Source organism: Quercus suber, unplaced genomic scaffold (assembly GCF_002906115.3).
Source record: "Quercus suber isolate HL8 unplaced genomic scaffold, Cork oak 2.0 scaffold_327, whole genome shotgun sequence".
NCBI lineage: Eukaryota > Viridiplantae > Streptophyta > Magnoliopsida > Fagales > Fagaceae > Quercus > Quercus suber.
In genome coordinates, this window is record NW_027069780.1 from 331,626 (window position 1) to 356,893 (window position 25,268).

Genomic DNA, 25,268 nt, shown 5'->3' on the forward strand with positions numbered 1-25,268 from the left:
TCTCTTCGTATAATCTGTCATCCCTAGAATATGTACAAGATATGCCTTTTTCATCTATCAAATAACATCCTTAACTATGATAAGGAATCAAAACACCATCCGATTTGCAAATGCAACACAAATTTTTGTTCTATGCCAAAAATTAATTCATCTTGGCACCAAAAATTTCTTGTACTTTGCTTGCTGCAAGCCTGCAACTAAGAGAAACTATTTCCAGTTGCACCAAGGCAACACATTCAACACTGCAGACTGCAGTTCTTCTGGAGATGTATACAGAAAATTATTCTTGTTTTTGCTTTATATAACTGAACTGTCTTCCACTACCTTGCTAAAATAGGCATATCTTGTACATATTCTAGGGCTGAAATAATGAAAAAGGCCAAACACAATAAACATGCATTGGCACGATACCCATAATAAAAAAAAAAAAAAAAAAAAAAGAAGATATAGGATCTAACTTTATTACTAAATGGCATGGACTAGCATTCCATTTGCAAATAATAAGTTTGCTACTTTCATATCATCTAAGTTATAAAAGTTTACAGTTTCATAGTATTAAATTCTGCGAACTTCTAACTATTGGTCTACTTCTATTGGGGAGCTCCCCTCTTTCTTCTTTTTTTGGCTTCAGAATTTTATGCATACTTAGGTGTAATTTTTTTTTAGGGGTTCTCTTAGAATCCGCTTATTTTGCTGAAAATATTTTTTATTAAAAGTACTATAAATAAAAAGTAAAAATTATAAAATAGTAAATGGGCATGAATAGTACTAAAAGTGCAGTGGGCTCATGAATAGTAGCAAAATAAGCTGGTTTTTTAAGTTAGAGCCAAACGCACATAAGCTGGGTTTGGATACAGACGAAAAGGCAGACGTTTGTGTTTGCATTTCCCCCCTCCCTTTTTTTTTTTTTAAAGCTGGAACGCTTTTCNCACTATTCACACATTTAAAAATTATTTGCTACAGTATTTTCAGTTTTACAGCAAAATAAGCGATATCAAATACACCCATAGTATCTACAAAATGTTATTTTATTGAACTGTTATTTTATCTATGACTATGGGACTGCTAGCTTCCTCATTTACTTTTTTTTTTCCCCCTTCCATGTCAAATTGATTCGGCTGACATATTTGATTTTTTTACCATGTTCAGGAATTTTTATTGTTTGAGAGGGAGTACTCAATTTTAAAATGGAGCTTCAGGAAAACTTTCTTGTTGATCATTGCTATGGATGTAACTTAGTACAGGGCTTGATAGGATTGTAAAATTGATGAGTTAATGCCTTCTCCAGTTATGAAAGGATTAATTTTGTTGTAAAACGTGTTCTATTCTGTCAATATCAAGGCGAGCTTCTTTTTTTTAAATCTCCCTTGAAGACAAATATGCACTTGCTGATTAGGAAAAAAAAAAAAAAAAAACCCTCCAAGTGTTATGCTCCCTTAGAGGGAACAGTCTATCCCAAGAGTTAGTGGGAGAAAAGGTTTAATAACTAGTAAACGACCCACAGACAATGCTCATCAAGATTAAAGGCTCAAGCATGCGGCAAACAATTTTTCTGTGCACAAGTACGGAAAACTATTTATTAGCTTACCTGCAATTGTTGCTGGCTAAACAAATGAAGAAACCCAGTTTCAGGGCAAGCAACCAGTTCAATCAATTCATCATGGCTTTCAGGTGGATTGCCAGACTCCATAAGTGAAACTGAGACCTGCAAATGAGACAAAAATCACCACTAAAAGTTGCTGATACATGGGAATTTGAAAGAGAAGCCTACATGAACAAAGATAGTGCAAGGAATCCACTGTATTAAGATTAAATAATTTAAAAGACAGAGAGAGTAAGAAATTATTCAGAGGGAGAGGCTTACCTGCATGCACCGAAGAATGACTTCAGGAAGACAGCACCTACGACAAAGACCACGCACGATATATGTAGCTGGGCCTTCTATAGAACCATCTTTGCTTGAATACCAAGCGTCTAAACGGGAGATCTCCATTGTAACCCCTGCTTGAAATCGAAGAAGCTCACCTGCATTAAGTAATAATCAATTCAATCAGTACTGCATCAATTAATGCCACTTTGGAGAACTGTTTCACTTCTCTTACACCTGATTTAGTAATTGAAAAGGTGAAGTTAAGGATGAAACTATCCAAGTTATCCCCTTCAAACATGCTATCCCCTTCAAACATCTCAGATTAGAATTTCTTAAATTTTAATTTGTGGTTATATACCTACATTCTCTTAATTTGAACACATGAAATTTGAGAATTGGCAACAAAACCACACAAGATTAATCAAATACTTGTTTCATCATTACAATGCAATCCAACCAAACTGCAACCCACGTATGTGCTTTACTAAAACTGTAGCTATGATTATGTCACTTACCTTTGAAGCCAGCAGCCATAATAGTACCAAGTATACCACCATCATTCAGCTCATGTGGCCCAATTCCATCACCTGCAACTGCCAAGCAGCGAAGGACAACCTCAATGCAGTAATTGTCCCTTGCTGATACAGACACATTCACCTGTCCAAAAATTTCAGAATATGACAAAAGGCAAATATGTCAAAGAGGGGAATTAAATAAGGATTTTGATGCATGAAAAACTAATTTCCGAAGTCCAATATGGATTTTTGTGACATGTAAGTTTATATGGATTACAAATTCCAAGTTGAGATATACTGGGCCCAGGACCAGATTCTTGGGTTTAATTTCTGTAAATATCAGGTGAAGTGTAGCATTAATCAAGTTACTAAATTTCATTTGTGATATAAGACAAGATAAGGATCACATCTTTTTTTTTTTCAATGAACCACGACTACTGCAATCCTTAAAGAGTATAATTGGTGAGTAATTCAGCATTACTCCAGATTTAACATCTTTCAAAGGGCAGAATGAGGTTAAGAAGAACTTGGACCACAATTAAGCCTATACTAGGGCTCCAGTGTTCATTTTTGGTCATTGGTACGCCCCCTTGCCATCTTTTAAAGGTTTAACTTGGTAAAGTAATTGACTCAATAAAAAATAAAAAGAAATCAAAATTAAGTTATTCATATTTCTTAATTAATTTAATATCTAAAGCCAGAATGGACTTCACACTCAAGGCTGATCTTTTTCCTCAGTCATTTTCTTTTTGATAATGCAGGGAACCTTTCTAAATAAGAGCCCTTTGGACTTGCCTTTGGCCAGTAAAACCTATGAGCAACTAAAGATAATCTTAGTAGTTGATTCATTTGGCAAAATAAGCCTCTGCATGAAGACTGAAGGAAGCATGCTTGTACCAATACGGCCTTAATTATTAAAAAAATAATAATCAGAAAACTAAGGCTCAATAAGCATACCATTAGCTGCCGATTTAACACAACATCCTCAGTCACTGAAGAGTAAAGGGCACTCGTTAAAGTAGTGCACACTGTAGCATCTGGAGACATACATTCACCAGAAGGTAGGCAGAGCATCGCTGTGGCATGCAATTCTAGAAATAAAGGTTCCTCTGACGTATAAATAGGATCTTCAGATGCAGCCAACCAAGGATTCTCTTTTCCTAGAGAAAGTAGATGAATCAATTATAATCCAGAGTAATAAAAAAAAAAAAAAAAAAACCCTCCAAGTGTTATGCTCCCTTAGAGGGAACAGTCTATCCCAAGAGTTAGTGGGAGAAAAGGTTTAATAACTAGTAAACGACCCACAGACAATGCTCATCAAGATTAAAGGCTCAAGCATGCGGCAAACAATTTTTCTGTGCACAAGTATGGAAAACTATTTATTAGCTTACCTGCAATTGTTGCTGGCTAAACAAATGAAGAAACCCAGTTTCAGGGCAAGCAACTAGTTCAATCAATTCATCATGGCTTTCAGGTGGATTGCCAGACTCCATAAGTGAAACTGAGACCTGCAAATGAGACAAAAATCACCACTAAAAGTTGCTGATACATGGGAATTTGAAAGAGAAGCCTACATGAACAAAGATAGTGCAAGGAATCCACTGTATTAAGATTAAATAATTTAAAAGACAGAGAGAGTAAGAAATTATTCAGAGGGAGAGGCTTACCTGCATGCACCGAAGAATGACTTCAGGAAGACAGCACCTACGACAAAGACCACGCACGATATATGCAGCAGGGCCTTCTATAGAACCATCTTTGCTTGAATACCAAGCGTCTAAACGGGAGATCTCCATTGTAACCCCTGCTTGAAATCGAAGAAGCTCACCTGCATTAAGTAATAATCAATTCTGTTAGAGATATATATTAGACATATATTAGCCCAATGTAATAGGCCCAAGCCCATTCCTACTTGTACTAGTAGTCTAAGGTTTACTCGCCTATATATACTTATGTTAGGGTTCGTTGTAACATAAGTTATTGTACTACACTCTTATACAATAAAGATGTAGCCCTTAAGGTATTCCTCCGTGGATGTAGGCCGTCAAGGCTGAACCACGTAACCCTCGTGTTCTCAGTGTTCCTATTCTATGCTTCATCTTCCGCATCCACTCTGACATACACAACATGGTATAACACATTGTGTTTGATAATATTGTCCATTTAACATGGTATCAGAGCTAATATTTAACAAATTCAATCAGTACTGCATTAATTAATGCCACTTTGGAGAACTGTTTCACTTCTCTTACGCCTAATTTAGTAATTGAAAAGGTGAAGTTAAGGATGAAACTATCCAAGTTATCCCCTTCAAACATGCTATCCCCTTCAAACATCTCAGATTAGAATTTCTTAAATTTTAATTTGTGGTTATATACCTACATTCTCTTAATTTGAACACATGAAATTTGAGAATTGGCAACAAAACCACACAAGATTAATCAAATACTTGTTTCATCATTACAATGCAATCCAACCAAACTGCAACCCACGGTGCTTTACTAAAACTGTAGCTATGATTATGTCACTTACCTTTGAAGCCAGCAGCCATAATAGTACCAAGTATACCACCATCATTCAGCTCATGTGGCCCATTTCCATCACCTGCAACTGCCAAGCAGCGAAGGACAACCTCAATGCAGTAATTGTCCCTTGCTGATACAGACACATTCACCTGTCCAAAATTTTCAGAATATGACAAAAGGCAAATATGTCAAAGAGGGGAATTAAATAAGGATTTTGATGCATGAAAAACTAATTTCCGAAGTCCAATATGGATTTTTGTGACATGTAAGCTTATATGGATTACAAATTCCAAGTTGAGATATACTGGGTCCAGGACCAGATTCTTGGGTTTAATTTCTGTAAATATCAAGTGAAGTGTAGCAATAATCAAGTTACTAAATTTCATTTGTGATATAAGACAAGATAAGGATCACATCTTTTTTTTTTTCAATGAACCACGACTACTGCAATCCTTAAAGAGTATAATTGGTGAGTAATTCAGCATTACTCCAGATTTAACATCTTTCAAAGGGCAGAATGAGGTTAAGAAGAACTTGGACCACAATTAAGCCTATACTAGGGCTCCAGTGTTCATTTTTGGTCATTGGTACGCCCCCTTGCCATCTTTTAAAGGTTTAACTTGGTAAAGTAATTGACTCAATAAAAAATAAAAAGAAATCAAAATTAAGTTATTCATATTTCTTAATTAATTTAATATCTAAAGCCAGAATGGACTTCACACTCAAGGCTGATCTTTTTCCTCAGTCATTTTCTTTTTGATAATGCAGGGAACCTTTCTAAATAAGAGCCCTTTGGACTTGCCTTTGGCCAGTAAAACCTATGAGCAACTAAAGATAATCTTAGTAGTTGATTCATTTGGCAAAATAAGCCTCTGCATGAAGACTGAAGGAAGCATGCTTGTACCAATACGGCCTTAATTATTAAAAAAATAATAATCAGAAAACTAAGGCTCAATAAGCATACCATTAGCTGCCGATTTAACACAACATCCTCAGTCACTGAAGAGTAAAGGGCACTCGTTAAAGTAGTGCACACTGTAGCATCTGGAGACATACATTCACCAGAAGGTAGGCAGAGCATCGCTGTGGCATGCAATTCTAGAAATAAAGGTTCCTCTGACGTATAAATAGGATCTTCAGATGCAGCCAACCAAGGATTCTCTTTTCCTAGAGAAAGTAGATGAATCAATTATAATCCAGAGTAATATGATGAGCCTAAATCCACCATTCTCAATGAAAATTATACCATAAGAAACATACTAGAGAATCCCAACATGGTCAGTCTCTGCTTTTTGCATATGTAAAATGATAGTCAACGCAACTTACTTAGTAGCAGTAATAGAGAAGAATCCAGTGTCTCTTTGGCTGCTGAAATGGCTCTTTGTTTTTCTTCCAATGAGAGTTCAATGGAAGAAACCTCTGAATTCTCCAACTCAATTTTGAGCCAATTGCGATAGGTCGCATCACAGGAGTAATACTCACTCTATTTAATGAAAATATATATTAATATGGGAAGTATAAATATCAAGCTGGAAATAACACAAAAGCAAGTTGGAAAAAGTAACCAAATAGGTATGCAGAATGAGGCATACCCAATCTTGGAACTCTCTTAGATTATCAGAAACATTAAAAGCCTCAAAGTTATCTTGATGTTCTGAAAGCTGCTTCAAAGGTTCAGCAAGAAAACCAAGTAACTTGTGTGCACCTATGGGCATTGCTGGCACTCTCCACATAGAAATCAGAGCAAACTCCCTATATAATATATTACTGTAGAAAAAGCAAAGGTTAGATTTCAGAAGAATGAAAAACAACACAGACAACAACAAAAGTGGCAATTAAATTTAACAATCATGCATGAGAGAGAGACCCGTGAAATTTGGATGTGAAAAATTAGACATCATAAGAAGAGTTAAATTATAAAGCTATAATGTCAAACCAGCAAGAACTAGGTGAAGAATAGAAAGGAAAACCTATCTTCTAGAATAAGAAAAGAAAAGTACATGATTCATGAGGAATCAGCTGTGTGCAGAACCAATGTTGATTATCTATGGAATCCTGTCTTATAGCTATTATTTGCTTTTTGTTACATGTGTGCTGGGGCCTTACCCTTTCACTCATCAGAAAAAAGAGAAAATTATAATACAGTACAGCTATATTTGTAAAAATTTACCTATGTATCAGTGCTTGCAGAAGAAGTTTTGTGCTAACATCCTTAACATCAGTGATTGTCGAGGGGGGTGTAAAGCAGAGCCATTGGATAACCATAGCTTTTTGAAGACTCTGAAGCCGGTGCTGCTCTAGTACATCTGATAACTTATCGTATTTACCAACTTTGAGCTCCCGGGATCTTGACAAAATCCTGTGTTTAAACAGATAATTACAAAGCCGACAAACTTAATATGAAAATAACATAATTTCCATTCTTTCTGCCTGAGATATATAAGAACATATTGAAGAAGAGATACACATACCTCTCAATAATTTCCTCAAAACTTCCTTTTGAATCGTCCCCGGAAGAAAATGGTAAGTACTCCATAGCAGAAAGGAAGATCTTATATTTGACATGAACACTGTTGGCAGGCCAAAAACCATAATATAACACATCAACACCAAAAAAAATATAAACAGCAAAAAATTAACATTGCAACTATACAGTAATAAGATGATAATCCTAGTCATTGCAAAATGGATATCTTTTATTCGTGCAGCAATATCTTCAGTTAATTCATTAAAATCTATTGTACTTTGATATGCACCATATATGATCTCTTAAAAAAATATATAACAATTATTGCCAAGTAAATTTATTTTAGTGCAATTTCGATACTAACTGAACAGAGGAAACAGTCATTCATTCTTAGACCACTCAATCATTTGCATATTCCACAAGAACAACACTAATAAAGGATTGTGCACAGTGACACCTGGAGATGATCCCTCCCTCCTCTCACGTGGTGAGGGTGTTTGTTAGTTTGTATTAGCTACAAATTTATGATTTAGCCACGAATAAACCAAATCAACTTTTTAAACCCCCCCTCTCTTTCTCTCTCGCCAAAAAAGAAAAGAGAAAATGAAAAAGAGTTGGCATCCAGACCCACTGCCCTTACACTGGTTGGCAATTTGCAATCCAGTCAGCTAAGGTATTTAGTTGAGAAAACTGGTTAACACCAAATCTTATTATTAATTTGTACTCGCCATAATTCTCTATTTTCTATGGATGAGAACAATATTTTTCACAAAAAATAAAAACGTACGAATTGAAAGTGACATAAAACTAAACCAGCTTTCCACATGCATTTCCTCTCACAGTTTGTGATTATACAGAATGGCCATCACAAGAATTATTTCTTAGTTTATAATTATACAGATAAATGGGAACTAAATTTCTGCAGACATAAAAGTATATGGGAAGAAAATATATTATTGATTTCTGTAATTTTCTTTAATTTTGCTGCACTACTAGTATAGTTCCTGTGTACTGACCGCTGCCGTTATTTTCCATATCAATAAAGATTTCTTATCACAAAAATACACACAATCACACACACACACACACACACATATAACTAACAGCTCATAGACTGCATTATGCCCAACTGTCAAAGACTCAAAGGAGTCACCTCGGAACATTATCTATGGAAGACAATCTTGATTCATTCATTTTATACATATAGCTTATTTCCTACAAAATTGGGATGAATAGACAGCATGAAATCTTCTCTTAAGGTTTGTTGACATTAATGTGTTTTAAATCTATTGTTTACATATCTAAAAATCAGAAGGGAAAAAAAATCTTATTTGAGAAGTAGAGAAAAGGAGCACATAGTGAACAACAGTTGTAATTCCAAAGAAATTGTTCATAGGAATAAGAGAGACTAGCTATTCCACAATCGCCCAGCCCCACGGGGAAAAAAAAAATCCCAATATGCCCAGATAGAAAACATTCTTGACAAGCATCAGTAGCATTTGATATCTCTAATCTCATGCTTAACCATTAATGTAGGGTTGTGAAGATTCCCTAGGAACACACAAGTAGTGAGTTGAAGGGGAAACTAAAACTGCACATCCCCACCCTTTAGAAACAAACAGATGACAGAATTCAAAATAATATCCTTGAATCTAGAATATCTCATCACAAAGATATAATGCATCTGTAAATTCAAATCCCCATGCCATGATCATATACTTTAAAACCAATAAACTGAGTAGTAGAACAAAGACATGAGAAACATAACCTGAATAAGAAGTTGTTTTACCTGCTGTTCAGCCTTAGTTCCATCATGTGCACAAACAGGTCAACACAACGGTGACGTGCAAGCTGAGAAGCATATATACCCACTAACTCCTCATGTTGCTTTGAAAACAGAAACATCGCATACCTTAAACCATATTAGCCAATTGTATCAATGAACAATAGAGCAAAATTGTGCATCACTGTAAACATAATAAGTAATAACCATTCATCCTTCACTGTTTAGGATACAACACTCTGATCAAAGAACAAGAAAAGCTGAGAGATGTACAGCCAATGAAAAAGAACTAAGCCTAGAAGCTGCAATCCCAGAATGATTACATGGTCAACTTGATTTTTTTGCCAACAAAAGGTGGGAAGGGAAGTTATATTCTGTATGATATTGGTGATGGGTTGAGGGTGAAGTTTTGGCAAGACCGATGGTGTGGGGAGACACCTCTTGCTGTTAGCTATGTTGAATTGTTTAGAATTTTCTGAGATAAGGAGGCAAGTGTGGCTGAGCTTATGAAGTTCACAAATGGGTTCCTTTATTGAAATGTAAGTTTCTTTAGGGGTGTTCATGATCGGGAATTGGAGGCTATGTCAAACTTCATAGATACCATATATGGCTCTTCTGTGAGGGGGTTTGGGGAGGATAAAATGAGCTGGAAACCAGATAAAATAAAGGGGTTTATGGTTAATGATTATTACATTCTTCTTGTGGGCACTAATGATTTTTGTTTCCCTTGGAAAAGCATTTGGAAGCAGAAGATCCCTTCTCGAGTGGCTTTCTTTGTTTGGATTGTTGCTTTGGGAAAATGTTTGACAATTGACAATTTACAAAAAAGAAAGGTTTGGATATTGGATTGGTGTTATATGTGCAGGTGTAACGGTTAATCAGTTGACCATCTTTTCCTTCATTGTCTGGTTGCTATGGATTTGTGGTCTATGGTTTTGGGTTTATTTGGAGTAAGTTGGGTTATGCCAAAGTCAATTGTGGGGCTCCTTACTTGCTGGCAAGGCTGTTTGGTCGTCATCGAAATGGTCATATATAGATAATTGTTCCCCATTTGTTAATGTGGTCTCTTTGGAGGGAAAGAAACGGTAGGTGTTCTGAAGATAATGAGAGATCCATATCAGACCTCAAGTTATTTTTCTTTAGAACTTTATTGGATTGGTTGTTTGCTTTGCAAAACCAATCATTCTCTTCTATTCTTGATTTTATTGATTCTTGTAATTTTTTTACTTGATTTGTTGATCCCTGTACACTTCCTGCGTACTAGGGTGTCCCTTTTTTTATATCAATAAAACTTATTATTTATTAAAAAAAGAGGGGGGGGGGGGGGGAGGAAGGGAAGTTGGGCTGCTTTCATAACTGAGTAGTGAGGACTTTGCAAATGTCATACTATGTAAGCTAATATTGTCTTGCTGCACAGTACACACCCAAAAAAGAAAACTATTTAGTGGTTATCTGCTCCCTAGTTACAGGCCTACATCATTATGCTTTGATTATCAGTAAGGTACGCACCCAATAGGACTTGAACCCACAACCCATTCTCTACCTTACTTTTACAAGGGGGGGACAGTCAACTTGAGCTAGATTACAATGGCATAATACTCATGAAATTCACCAAAACATATTAATCATTAGTTATATAAATGTCAACATAACAAAATTTATTAGGAACCATAAATTTAAACTACTTACATGTGTAGAATGAGATCACCAACACTCATTATTTTCTCTCTGAAAGTATCCTTCATTTCATCAGCAAGTAAATATCTTAGTACAAGCACTATATGTGCACCAAATCGAATCATTTGAGGATCTCCATGGGGCCTGACAGAAACCACAATACTCATTGGTCAACCAAAATTCTAAACAGGCAGATCTACAAATATTTTTTTAGCACAATATTTGTTCCCCCACACACAGACACCATAAATATGGTCCATTAATGAATCAATACAGAAATTAACTCAGAGGACCACCTCAGGTGACGGAAATCACCAAAACTGATCGATTTTAACATAATAAAATGATGATCATCAATTGCTTTCAAATACTTCACCTTCTTTTTGTTATAAATTGATATGACTTTCCAGTGGATATTAATGAAACCAGACCATACCATTATCAGTAAGTAGCCATACAAGTAGTCAAGAAAATTTGGAAGTTCAACATAAAAGAGAGGTCAAGGGCACAACTAATGGGACATTCCCAAATTCATCTCAACACAAATCTAGCAAACATATGAAGGCCAATGACATGGTATTACCGAAAGACATCTTGATCATCTTCTGAAGGTGCTATCCATGACCATATAAGGTCCAGCAGGCGCGGTATATCCCCTAACATTAGAATCATCTGTGAAGCATCGTTTGGTTAAAGAACACGGCAAATAAATTTAAATCAAACAGGAAAAAAAAAAACACTGAGGAAAGAAAATTTTTCTCTTCCTTTGAATAAGTAAAATAGCATTACAAAGGGCCTACCTAATATACAAACATCTAGAATAAAATTGAAATTCAGAGCCCCAAGGCAGGGAAGGGGAAAGACCAATGCTTGCTTCCATGTAAAATGAGCCATGCATAGTTACTTTCAGAAAAATTAAAAGAAAAGGTAGATTTTAGACAATTTTTCATTTTCCTTATTACAGCCAACCCTGTGTAGTTGCAACTTCCAATTAAGGCCCCGTTATGTTTAGTGTAATCTTCAATATGCAAAGAGGTGAAGAAAGACACATATTCTAACCACATAAAAGAATTCTCTTGGATATATCTTACACAAATTGCCATCAAACTATAATATTATATAGGGCAATAATAAGAACTAAAGATCTGCTAGACAGATCGCATCCAAATTAGGCTGTAATAAGTGCTTGAGAAGAATCCTTCAACTCTTCCATTGGCATTTCTTCTATTCACTTAAGTAAAGTCCTGATGAAGATGTCAACTGTAAATCTTTTGTTTTGCTTTAGTTACCACTTGCGTGTAAATGCATGTTTGCTCAAGGAGACAACAAGAATTTTCTTTTCTTTCCTTGTTATTATTTTTTTTTTCCTTTGTGGGGAGGTTTAATTTGAGAGCTACTTCAGTTGAAGTTAAGGAAAATTAATGAGGAAATAACTTCAGCAGGCAGTACATCCCTATATATCTCTGTGCTGCAATCTAATAAACAGTTGTCCAAGTCTACCCAGCTGCAGGTCATTTAAAATAAATTGTGCTAGACACTTTTCAGTTGCAAAACTATCTTGGACAGATGGAAATCCAACAGCTAAATAAACTAACACTCTTTTTTTCAGAAATACCTCAATTTGGCGTTGCTGCTCCTTGCAAGCTCGAGCAACACTTTCATGTACCGTTTCCCTAATCAAGAAGATATTAAAAAAAAGAAAAAAGATTCAACATACTAAACAACACTGCAGAGAAAGGACTATAATATTTGAATGAAAACTGCAATATACGTTGAATGGAGTTTTTGAAGAAGAGCTGGAAGTTGTCGTGGCTGCTGGTTCAGAACTTGAACTGGCCAATTTTCTGGCCCACCTGAAGGCTGAACGGTGCCATCACTATGTCCAGAACTTCCATCAATTACATCTCCAAAACTGTTAATTTGATCCATTCTCCCAGGTGGTAGACGAGCTAGTTCTAAATCCACTTGAACATCTAGACATGACTTTGACATTGCCCAGCATGCTGACTGCAAAATGCAATGAGTAACAAATTTCAACAGCAACCAGCATCGAAAGAAGTCATATAAGAAAAGAGCAGAAATTAAAGATTAATGATCAGAAACTTTAAAAGTAATGCATGCCAACAACCTTAAAATCAAAGCAACAAGATACATAGCAAATGTCAAAACTTAAAACTAATGTCTCACAATGTTAAGAAAGCACTAGATTCTTAAATTGGTGAAATTTGTATCATAAAAAATTTAGCAAAGGCAGACCACATTGAAATTCGCGTGTCTGTAATTTTTTTAAACAAACAGATTTGGGCACCTATTACAGGCTTACAGCTGAACAATTGTCTCTCCTAGAGCCATGACAACCCACTATTCTATATGAATCATAATTTAACAGTAACCATCCATTCTTGTACATTGACACATTTCAATGCATGTCATGAAATGCATGTTGCAACAATAAAGAAATTCAGTGTTAAAGTTATACTGCAAGTACTTAGGCAGTAGCATTTTGCAAAATCTTCTTTCTCAGTTCTTCCATCAACTAATCTGAAGTAGCAAATCACATCAAATCATAGATCTAAATTATTTCATACAGCGAAAACTAAAATGATATGATGTAATGGAGAATGTTAATTTAAGAAAGGAATAATACTATTTTGTATCCACTATTCAAAATTACATAAATAAGCTTGACACTCCTGAAGTCTTATCCATTTGAATTGCTTCCTATAGCGTCTGAGGAAATAGGGCCAGACACACATCACGTATCAATGCAGAAAATTTGGAACAATGAACAGAAAACATGAACAAGCTGCTGACTGTTACTAAACACAAGCATGCATGTACTTGCACACACACAACCATAAGAAGAAAACCTATTAAAATGCATAAACATAAATGCATTTAAAAGAAGATCTTGAGATATAATTAGGGGGGAAGAAAATACCTCCCAGTCTGTGCAGATGGGAAGCATGCGAATTAAGTTGCTACATTGGGCTGCATATACAGCTGCTTCATATTTCCCACCATCTTGCTCAGCAATTTTCTTCAGAAAATAAAGGTAGAAAAGCAAAGATCCATTAGCTTATAGAAGTTGTATACACCATGTGCATTAATTGCTGATCCACACAATACACGAACAGAATAGAACATACAAGTGCTAAACTTATTAAGCTAAGAACCTATAGAATCTATTTCAGGGCATGGGCCACCTATAAAATCTATTTAAGGACATGGGTCTCAACATAAAAACAAAAAAGATAGAATGTGTTTTGAACAGCTTTCCCAGAAAAATTTATGTAGTTCCATTTCAAACCATCAAGAAAGAAGCCAGGAAATGTTGCCTCTGAGAGAAACTAGAGCCATAAATATAACCATATGAAGAGAAATAGAGCAGAGACCAGAATTAAACAAGTATGGACTTGGTGTTAAAACGCAAGAAATTTATCTGATGGGGCCCTCTCAACCCTACCTCTGATGCACAATAGGAAGCCCATTTCCAAAGACGCCATTGGTGACCTAGGCCACTTTCCAGTTCAATAGCTTGCAAAATTCTATTCTTTCCATTCTTCACCAAGGCTTCAACAGAAGGAAATAGGTCCAACCCTCCAAATGGGCATAATGTTGCAGCTCTCCATGGCTTCCAAAATGTTAGCATGTATCAGAACAGCACCAACAAACATAAACCATAACCTAATAAATCCAGAACATTGCTTACCTGTCCAGCAGACCGGCAAAGATCACATGCCTCCTCCAGTCTTCCAGCCCGTAAAAGGGTCCAGACATCTTCTAAAAGAGATTCGTCTTGTTTCTGTTGAGCTAAAAATGTTATTGATGTGTTTAAGGAAATACATAGACACTCAGACTCATGTGAATACTTTCTAAAAGTTCCAAATTCATGAAAACTACATCTATTAACAATGACTATTTTTGATGTTACTGAGGAGTTGACACCAGGAATTCAACATTATCATGAGCCCTACAATAGCATCACACCTATATGGGCTATTGTGTAAATTTTAATGCAGGTTCTACAGTATCATTAAAACATATTTCTATTGGAATTCAACAATTGCACAGCAAGTTAAAAATTATATGTAAGCAACTAGTGGAGAAAGACGGTGGTGTAGAGTGCAAATTGGATTTATAGAAATTCAAAAGACAATCACATAAAGAGTACTTTATCATCAGGTAGCTGATGAGCATGTTCGCGTGTTGGAGCATCAAAATCCAAGTGATGAACAGTGTTTGTATTGGAGGCTCCTTTCTTAAGATACCGTTGAGTATGATGCCAAACTCCAGAGCTAGGGAGATAGGTACCAACATGAGATCCTCGCACCTGCAAATATTGATTAATTGCCATGTTAAACCGAAAAAATGTACTCTTAAAAAATTCAAAGCTGCAACTGTTTTTTTTTATATAGGTCATTCAATGCCACAACTGTTAAGCTTTTTTTTTTTATAAGTAATAAAGAAGTATATTCAAAAAACACTACCTTATGCAGAAAAGCATAAGGCAGAGAGAAAAATACATAGAGAGAAGAAACACAAGAAAGGAAAAAAGAAAGGAAAAGATACTAATTACAAAGGAGAGAGCTAAGGAACATAGGGAGAGAATCACTAGAGGTGAGTCCCCAAGCAACATAAAAACAAAAAAGATAGAATGTGTTTTGAACAGCTTTCCCAGAAAAATTTATGTAGTTCCATTTCAAACCATCAAGAAAGAAGCCAGGAAATGTTGCCTCTGAGAGAAACTAGAGCCATAAATATAACCATATGAAGAGAAATAGAGCAGAGACCAGAATTAAACAAGTATGGACTTGGTGTTAAAACGCAAGAAATTTATCTGATGGGGCCCTCTCAACCCTACCTCTGATGCACAATAGGAAGCCCATTTCCAAAGACGCCATTGGTGACCTAGGCCACTTTCCAGTTCAATAGCTTGCAAAATTCTATTCTTTCCATTCTTCACCAAGGCTTCAACAGAAGGAAATAGGTCCAACCCTCCAAATGGGCATAATGTTGCAGCTCTCCATGGCTTCCAAAATGTTAGCATGTATCAGAACAGCACCAACAAACATAAACCATAACCTAATAAATCCAGAACATTGCTTACCTGTCCAGCAGACCGGCAAAGATCACATGCCTCCTCCAGTCTTCCAGCCCGTAAAAGGGTCCAGACATCTTCTAAAAGAGATTCGTCTTGTTTCTGTTGAGCTAAAAATGTTATTGATGTGTTTAAGGAAATACATAGACACTCAGACTCATGTGAATACTTTCTAAAAGTTCCAAATTCATGAAAACTACATCTATTAACAATGACTATTTTTGATGTTACTGAGGAGTTGACACCAGGAATTCAACATTATCATGAGCCCTACAATAGCATCACACCTATATGGGCTATTGTGTAAATTTTAATGCAGGTTCTACAGTATCATTAAAACATATTTCTATTGGAATTCAACAATTGCACAGCAAGTTAAAAATTATATGTAAGCAACTAGTGGAGAAAGATGGTGGTGTAGAGTGCAAATTGGCTTTATAGAAATTCAAAAGACAATCACATAAAGAGTACTTTATCATCAGGTAGCTGATGAGCATGTTCGCGTGTTGGAGCATCAAAATCCAAGTGATGAACAGTGTTTGTATTGGAGGCTCCTTTCTTAAGATACCGTTGAGTATGATGCCAAACTCCAGAGCTAGGGAGATAGGTACCAACATGAGATCCTCGCACCTGCAAATATTGATTAATTGCCATGTTAAACCGAAAAAATGTACTCTTAAAAAATTCAAAGCTGCAACTGTTTTTTTTTATATAGGTCATTCAATGCCACAACTGTTAAGCTTTTTTTTTTTATAAGTAATAAAGAAGTATATTCAAAAAACACTACCTTATGCAGAAAAGCATAAGGCAGAGAGAAAAATACATAGAGAGAAGAAACACAAGAAAGGAAAAAAGAAAGGAAAAGATACTAATTACAAAGGAGAGAGCTAAGGAACATAGGGAGAGAATCACTAGAGGTGAGTCCCCAAGCTCTAGACCAGTCAAACAGAGAGCCACTGAAAGAGGCCAATAGCTGGTCATCCGGACTTTTCATGTCCTCAAACGTCCTCCTATTCTGCTCCCTCCAAAGACACCACATTAAGCACAATGGAGCTAAATTCCAAATGCTAGATGAATGCTTTCCAAGCCAATTTCGCCAACCAAAGAGCGTATGCACAACCGATCTTGGCAAGACCCATGAAATCCCAAACGATCTAAAGACCAAACTCCCCAACCGATAAGCCTTACCACAATGAAGAAGCAAATGATCCAACGTCTCCCCATTACAACGGCACATAATGCACCAGTCAACAAAATCCATCCCTATCCATCCCTCTACCCCTCAGATTGTCACCTGTAAAGATCTTATCCCATACAGCAATCCATACAAAGAAAGAGACACGCCGAGGAGCCTTAACCTTCCAAACACCTTTTCAAGGAAATATAATGGGCAAGGGATTTCGTAACTTATTATAATACGATCGGATATCAAAATCCCTATTCTTTGTCAACTTCCAACGCAAACAATCTCCATTCTCAGTGGGAGGTAAATTTGAGCCCAAGGTACGGAGGAATTCATCCACCCCACCCATTTCCCAATCATTTGGTCTCCGAATAAACCGAACATCCCAGCTTCTCCGTACAACTATTAAGCTTGATATGCATACTCTTTTCTTTTTCCCTTTTCTTTTTTATAATGGAAATTTTATTAAGAAAACAAAAGCGTACTCTCCTTTTATGTATATATGTACAGAACCATAGCCTCTATACCCAAGAAAGATAGCAAAAACAAGCCATTATCCCATGATACCATGTTAAGGGAGAGAAGAACAGAAAATCCTCCATTTCTGAATCTAAATTCTCTTCTTAAGGCTCCTCTCCGCTGTGACCCAACATATGAACTTAAATTTCAGTAAAATTTTCTTTAAGATTTAATTAAGATGTTTAACATGCTCAAAGGTCTACCCCAATTCAAGGAACACTAGATGTACGGAGGAGAGGGCTAATAAAATCAGTAAAGCTAGAAACATGACAGGGAACCAATGGATTTTGTCCTGTGATCTATACTCTAACTTAAGAGTCTTTGAGTAATGGTGATATACAAGAGATGCAGCATGTAATATAGCAATACCTTGATATGCAACAGAAGCAGGCCAGACGAAGAAAATGGGGGGAAAAGATAATAATAACATTAAGAATAACAGCAGTGCTTGTAAAAAGAGACGAGGATAAATTAGTCAGCCAACAAGAAAGACAATTAATACTGTCCATCAAAGGGCCTATGAATAAACAGGCAAGACCACTAAAGAAAAAATTAACAATAACACACTTGAACATTCTAAGCATGAAGTGATATAAAACTGATCACCTTGCTTTCTAAGTCAAGTGCTTTGGAAGCCAAATCTTCAAGCCATTGAACAACTCGGAGACATAATTGTGCTGTATGATCTTCTGCAACAAACTGGCATGCCTCCAAATGCGATGTTTGGGGGTACTGTCATAAATCAATCAATTTAAATGAGAATAAACTCATCTTTCAAAACATCAAATAAAAGACATTTCTTCTTTGCAAATTTAAAATATTATTTTCCTATGAAGCAGCACATGCTAGAAAAAATACATCACCAGGATTAGCTCTTTTGGGAGTTCTTCCGACACTGCAAGAAGAAACAAAAATCGTCACACAGAAAACCCATAGCTCAGTGACAAAACAAAAGTACAACAAAACAATAACACCATAAATGGCCTTGTCATCAAAACCTAAATGCAAAAGGCAACAAGAAGGCATGTTGTGTAAGTTAAGGAGAACAATTTTGATTTTAACAAAATGCAGCAGTATAAGAGACCACAAAGCAATATTTCTGTGTTTGCATCATGGTTAAGGCACCAAGCATATTAAGGAACAACTGCCACCATGAAGTAGCACGCATCCAGTGGTTAGAGAAGAAAACCCAAAGCTCAGTGGGATAAGATTGGCAACAACCAAAAAAATAGTACAACAAAATAATTACACCATAAATAATGGCCTTGTCATCAAAACCTAAATGCAAAAGGCAACAAGAAGGCATGTTAAAAGTAAATAATTTTATTAATTAACAAATCACACAGTTTAAAGCATTAACAAATGTTTGATCTCTTTCCTATTCTTTGTTTCAGTGAGGAAACCAAGTGAGGCTACACACACCCTTCATTTTTTTTATAAGTTAGGCTACACGGTACACACACATACATACACAGAGCAAAATGAAAGCTCTCGACATAGCAACACAGAGCTTATACATGGCATCTATAGAGTACATAGAATTCATCTCTTCCATTTCAAAGAGATATGTGCTAGAAGTTACACACTAAGAGAGGTGGGGGACTGCCTAAATGATGCTAATCATTCAAATGGAATAGTCTCAGGAGGTTATATTTATGATACACATCATTACAAGGTTTTGAATTCTGTTCCATTCCGGTGCTTGGACCTGTGCAAAAGGACCCCCCCCCCCCAATTCTGTCTCGTCCTCAATTCTGGACTATTCCAACCTGAAACGGTGTTCCAGGCAGGATTTTGGCATTCTAGGTGAGATTCATGTTCCGGTCTGAAATCAATACTTGGGCTTGATTGCTCTTCCCACTGCTGCGATCTACTGTTTACTTCTACCAGTAAAAGAAATTGATGACCAGAGAGAAATCGTAAACCAAAATACAAAAATTGATGAAATTTGGGGCAAAACGCTACCTGAATAACAAGAGCAGCGAAACAAGCTTCTGTGAAAAGAAGACTTGAGAGAGAGAGGAAGAGAAAAAGATGATAAAGACTTAAAACAACAGTTCACGTGTGAGGGTTGTTGACCTTTGGAAATTGAGTTGACACTTTTTTTTATTGAGGAAGCTTCCGGGAAGTTCATAGTTATAGATATAGTCTAACCACCTTGTTTATATACAGGAATGCCACAATTGCTTTTCTTTTCCCTTTAGTACAACTCTTCACTTAATTTGTATTTTATATAGCACTTCACTAGGATATTAAGTTAACTTGAATAAATTACTTTGAAACTAGTTAATCTTTGCATGTATTTCTCTCACAATTAGCTTAACAATACCAATAATAATAGCATCAAAAGTAGAAGAGTCTCAGGAATAATCCCGAAATGGTGCACTTCAGTAGCTAATCTGGAACAGAAATCAAAACCATGCATCATTACCAGCAGTTTATAAATTTACTTCTACCAGTAAAAGAAATTGATGACCAGAGAGAAATCGTAAACCAAAATACAAAAATTGATGAAATTTGGGGCAAAACGCTACCTGAATAACAAGAGCAGCGAAACAAGCTTCTGTGAAAAGAAGACTTGAGAGAGAGAGGAAGAGAAAAAGATGATAAAGACTTAAAACAACAGTTCACGTGTGAGGGTTGTTGACCTTTGGAAATTGAGTTGACACTTTTTTTTATTGAGGAAGCTTCCGGGAAGTTCATAGTTATAGATATAGTCTAACCACCTTGTTTATATACAGGAATGCCACAATTGCTTTTCTTTTCCCTTTAGTACAACTCTTCACTTAATTTGTATTTTATATAGCACTTCACTAGGATATTAAGTTAACTTGAATAAATTACTTTGAAACTAGTTAATCTTTGCATGTATTTCTCTCACAATTAGCTTAACAATACCAATAATAATAGCATCAAAAGTAGAAGAGTCTCAGGAATAATCCCGAAATGGTGCACTTCAGTAGCTAATCTGGAACAGAAATCAAAACCATGCATCATTACCAGCAGTTTATAAAAAGATCCTAACAAGCTGAATCCACAAAGCATCAAAAGTAGAAGAGGTTAAAGATTTATTTCCTTTCCCAAAGAGGTACCACAAAAGAGACCAGGAAGCAGCCTCGTCAAGCAGGAGTCGAGCCTTCTGCCTCATCAATTTGTCCTCTACTACCCGATGCTGTACATTGGACCCATATCTATAGAGGAAATTCACATAAAAGAAGTCAAACAGCCACCAAAGAAACAAATATTACCTATATTCTACCAGAAAGAACAAAGAATATGAATGATTTTGAATTGCACAGCTGCTACAATTCGAATGGCAAAGTCCAAGACTCCAAGCGAAGCACAAATTAGACCAACAAGTATCTTTTTATAGTATCACCCTTTGTTACACATAATAGTTACAGAGATCAACAATAATTCCATAACACAGGCATCCACAGCATAAGCTAAAACACTCAACCCCAGGAAGCAAGACCAGTTGTAGGGATCGACGGCAACCCTGCTTGGTTCAATATCCAGATCAAGTTGCAATCACACAGAACCATATTTTTTAAACTAATATATCGATAAGCATCTATTACGTACTAAGTATAAAGGTCATCCCAATCATTGACAGGATATAAAATAATGGCTTCTCCTCTATTAATTTGCTTCTCCAATTTGGGGTAGTTTAGCCAAGAAGAAAGATAATCCTCTTTCACTTTGTGAATATTACACATTAGAGTATTTCATTTGCATGGAAATTCAATTTTGGATGCTCAAACCTTAGAGTTTGTTTGGTATGGAGGGGGTATAGAGAGGGGACAGGGAATGGGTGCAGTTAGAAAATTTTGGGGAATATTTAAAATTGGTATGGAGGGGGTGTAGAGAGGGGACAGGGAATGGGTGGGGTTAGAAAATTTTGGGGAATATTTAGAAAAGGGAAAGGGGGGGTGCGGGTTCGGGGGGGAGTTAGGGACAGAAAATCCAATACACAACACCAAGCTCCCAAGCTCACTGTTTACCCTATTTCTTTCTCTACAAGCTTCGGTCATGAGATTTCACTGAAACTGGAATCTTCTTCGTTTTCTTTTCCCCTTTTACCACCTGTGATGTTACATTTTATATGTATATTTTTTGTTGAATTGGATGAAAATGGAATCTTCTTCTTTTTCTTTTCCCCCCTTTTGACACTTGTGATGTTACATTCTGACTGGATCAATATCTCTCACTAATAAAAAATTTGCTTCTATACCATATCCTTGAACAAATGAAGAAAGAATGAATCACAGAGTTAATATTAAAAATGAAGTTAAGTCTGGTGCAAAGTAAAAACTTAGACCCACTACAGCGTCATTGCATCTATCACTATTAAATAATGGAAAATAGATAAATGAAATAGAGCCACGTGTGAATCTATGTGCATTTGCATACTGAAAAACATATCTATCTATTTATAAATATTATCAATAGTAGAGGACAAACCTCATTGACTCTGAAACATTTCGGCAAGATCTCTCAAATCTTAGTATCAGATCAGGAATAGGCATCAAACCTGCAAAGAAAATTAACTATAGAAGTAAGGACGTGAAAAATGTTAATATGCTACGTCTAGCACTATTGCAAGATTTCAACAAAAGCAATAACAATGAGATGGAGTTTGAGATCAGTGACAATATATATATATATTCCCCGAGTAACAGAATTTCAAGCCAAGACCACTTTTCTGAATGAACAACCATTTCATCCCTGCCACAACCAGGTCACCAGCCAAATAAAATAGAAAGATTCAATAACAAATTATTTCAATGAACTATGAAGGCATCATTTAAAAGAAAGGTGATGTTGGAATAATTTTGAGTATTGCAAAATAGGACAAAAAGGTTAATTCAAGCACCTTGAATAGCAGAATCAAGTAGAGATGCAAATAGAGCAAAAGTTGTATCTCCAACATCAGTGAATGAGTCATCCTCATGCTTACAAGCTTTTAGCGAATAACGAACTGAATCAGTACCAGTATCCATATCTGTCATTCCATGACCATCCATGGACGATCTCCATTTAGAAGCAGATTGTGTCCTTGCAGGTGTTCCTTCTGAGTGATCAGCAACAATGCTCTCAGCCTCTTGTTTAATATTTTCAAGAAAAAGGGCCGCATTAGTTGGGCTATGGATACTCTGTCCATCATACAATAGCCTGGATTCACTGAACTTTGAGGCTGAACGTTCTCGAAGGGGCGATATGCTTGTAGCTGAGTGCCTTTTCCTGTACACATTACATCTTTATATATTGGTATAGACAAAACAGAAAGCACATCTAATTTCACACAATAATAATTCCAAAGTGAAATAAGTATGAGATCTGGATTTCCAATAAATATACTTGAAAGGTCCAATACCAAGATTTTACCACTATGCAATACCAATTCAAAATACAGTATAACATATAAACAGAAGCCGATTAAGGCATTACTTATAAAGGCAATCAAATACTCTCAAAATGAGCAATAGTAGAAGCTACATGTACTTGACTTCAAATCTTATCACAAACATCTACCTTAAAATTAGTTCCAAGTTGATTTAAATTTTCTCAACAAAAGGAAGCTGTTTAAAAAAAGTGAACCAAAAATATAGTCTAAGTTACATTTTTATTTCAATTCAATACTTATAATGGAGGAGGGGGAATTTGAGCCCGGGACGTCTCCGTTGGAAATATCAAGAGGTGCCAGTTGAGCTACAAGGCTCTTAAGCCCAAAACATAGTCTACTTACTTAACATGAAATGGCATTCCACTCATACTCTAAAAAAAATACACATGGCCGCGTGTGTGTGTAACTTAACTTTTAAAAACTACAAATGTATGTCTATAGGTAAGTGTTCAAACTACCATGAATTGGGAATTGGCCACATTCGTCTTCTACATAGCATATCATGTACCAAGTCAATTGGCATCAATGGGTACATTCAAGAATCGCAACAATCGACACAAATGAGCATGAAAATTAAATTTCAACAACTCAATAAGTAAATTAAGAGGAAAATCATGGACTTCATTAGAATGATTCTCTTTCACCTTTTCTACTTTGAAGTGTGTATATGTATATATATATATATATATAACGCAAAACTTCATATATCCCAGAAGCATTTGTTAAACTCTTTCAAACCCTAAAAATATTTTCAGAACAAAGAAAAATGGAGGCATTGATATATGATAATGTGAAGTGTACCCGTAACGGCGGTACTGCTCTCTGACAGTGAGGTCGTTAGGGTTCATGTTGCTAGGAGAAGTGTCCATGTCCATATCGTCATCCATTTCTGCTTCCGATACGTCGTCGTTTTTGGTCGGAAGCTTTTGGACTTGGAGCTCAGCAAGGCTTAAACCCTAGAAAAGCTAATTCTATAAACAAAGGTAAAGCCCTGGTTTAGGCATACAGCTATAGGTACTGAAAGAGCCAAGAGAAGAAGTAAAAAATGACCGTGGGGTTGGATCAAAGCGCAACGTTTTGCTTTTGAAATTTGCGTAGGTAATTATTAAGCGGTACCGGCATTGGGCTATTGATCATGGTTTGATACCATTTTCTTGAGGATATAAAAGTTATTAAAATAATTATTTTTTTTTTAATAAAAATTTCTTTAAATAGTTTAAAATTAATCCTTAAGACATTTGTTAATATTTCCCTTAAAAAAAAAAATGTCTTGTAAAAAAAATAATAATAAGGGAAATGTTATTAATTTCATTACATTTTAAATTTTAAGCTACTTGAGTTGAGGTTTGGGTAAATTCCTGGGATTTTTTAGAAAATAACTACAAAACTCAAACAATATTATTAGTTAAGCAACGTTTCAAACATATTGCATTTCTAACAATTTGACTTCAGAGGAATCGATTTTACTGTTCATATCTATTTTTTAGATAAAAAAATTGAGTTTTTTGTAGTCATTTTTTATACATAGAAAACGACTCCACTGGAGTTGTTTTCTTTGTCCAAAAAACCCCATGCGCCGACGAACCCAGAAGATCCCATGAGCCAAAAAACCAGCAAACGAACCCAGCGAACCCGAAAGATCCCATGCGCCGTCACAGAAGAACCCAGCGAACCCAGCAAACGAACCCAGCAACACCGACGAGCAAACGAACGCAGGCGCCAACGAACCCAGGCGTCGACGAGCATGTTCTTCTCCTCCATTGATCCGATCCGAGCGTGTTAGACATTTGCTCGTCGAGGTTTGGTGAATCGGCGCCTGGGTTCCTTCGTTTGCTCGTCGGTGTTGCTAGGTTCGTCGGTCAGAATCGGCGCCTGGGTTCGTCGACAAGAAACCCAAGCGCCTGAGTTCGTTCGTCAGTCACGGTAAGGACTGGGTTTTTACAGAACGAAGAAAGAAGTTGTGTGGAGTGGACTAGGTTTTTCGGCAAATCGACTTCAATGGAGTCGTTTTCAATACAAAGAAAACGACTCCACTGAAGTCGTTTTCTTTGTATTGAAGACGACTCCACCGAAGTCGATTTCTATGTATAAATAATGACCACAAAAAACTCGATTTTTTTATCTAAAAAATAGATATGAACAGTAAAATCGACTTCTCTGAAGTCGAATTGTTAGAAATGCAATATGTTTGAAACGTTGCCTAACTAATAATATTGTTTGG

At 36.1% G+C, this 25,268-nt stretch overlaps 1 protein-coding gene across 1 annotated transcript; it reads right to left on the bottom strand.

Annotated features, from left to right (window-relative positions):
• Positions 1 to 3,745: 3,745 nt before the first annotated feature.
• On the bottom strand, positions 3,746 to 24,122 carry LOC112039262 (nuclear pore complex protein NUP107). Its single transcript, XM_065783071.1, has 23 exons — positions 23,849 to 24,122; positions 22,517 to 22,884; positions 22,105 to 22,174; positions 20,716 to 20,831; positions 18,504 to 18,535; positions 18,247 to 18,372; positions 16,410 to 16,568; positions 15,948 to 16,040; positions 15,702 to 15,869; positions 13,779 to 13,877; positions 12,609 to 12,844; positions 12,453 to 12,510; positions 11,421 to 11,509; positions 10,850 to 10,981; positions 9,167 to 9,289; positions 7,382 to 7,480; positions 7,081 to 7,269; positions 6,503 to 6,677; positions 6,237 to 6,393; positions 5,875 to 6,077; positions 4,918 to 5,059; positions 4,053 to 4,213; positions 3,746 to 3,893 (listed from the first exon to the last, which is right to left on the bottom strand). The coding sequence occupies exons 1-23, from the start codon at positions 23,932 to 23,934 to the stop codon at positions 3,768 to 3,770; spliced, it is 3,207 nt and encodes a 1,068-aa protein (XP_065639143.1). The 5' UTR covers positions 23,935 to 24,122; the 3' UTR covers positions 3,746 to 3,767.
• Positions 24,123 to 25,268: the final 1,146 nt, after the last annotated feature.

What these genes read in the sequence shown, in the direction of transcription:
- LOC112039262 (XM_065783071.1), bottom strand. Translation starts at nt 23,934, where the DNA reads ATGGATGACGATATGGACATGGACACTTCTCCTAGCAACATGAACCCT. An exon ending in ACTTGATTCTGCTATTCAAG is followed by an intron (nt 22,175 to 22,516) that starts GTGCTTGAATTA and finishes TTTTCTTTGCAG; the next exon opens with GTTTGATGCCTATTCCTGAT. An exon ending in TGTTAAATCGGCAGCTAATG is followed by an intron (nt 5,060 to 5,874) that starts GTATGCTTATTG and finishes AATTTTGGACAG; the next exon opens with GTGAATGTGTCTGTATCAGC.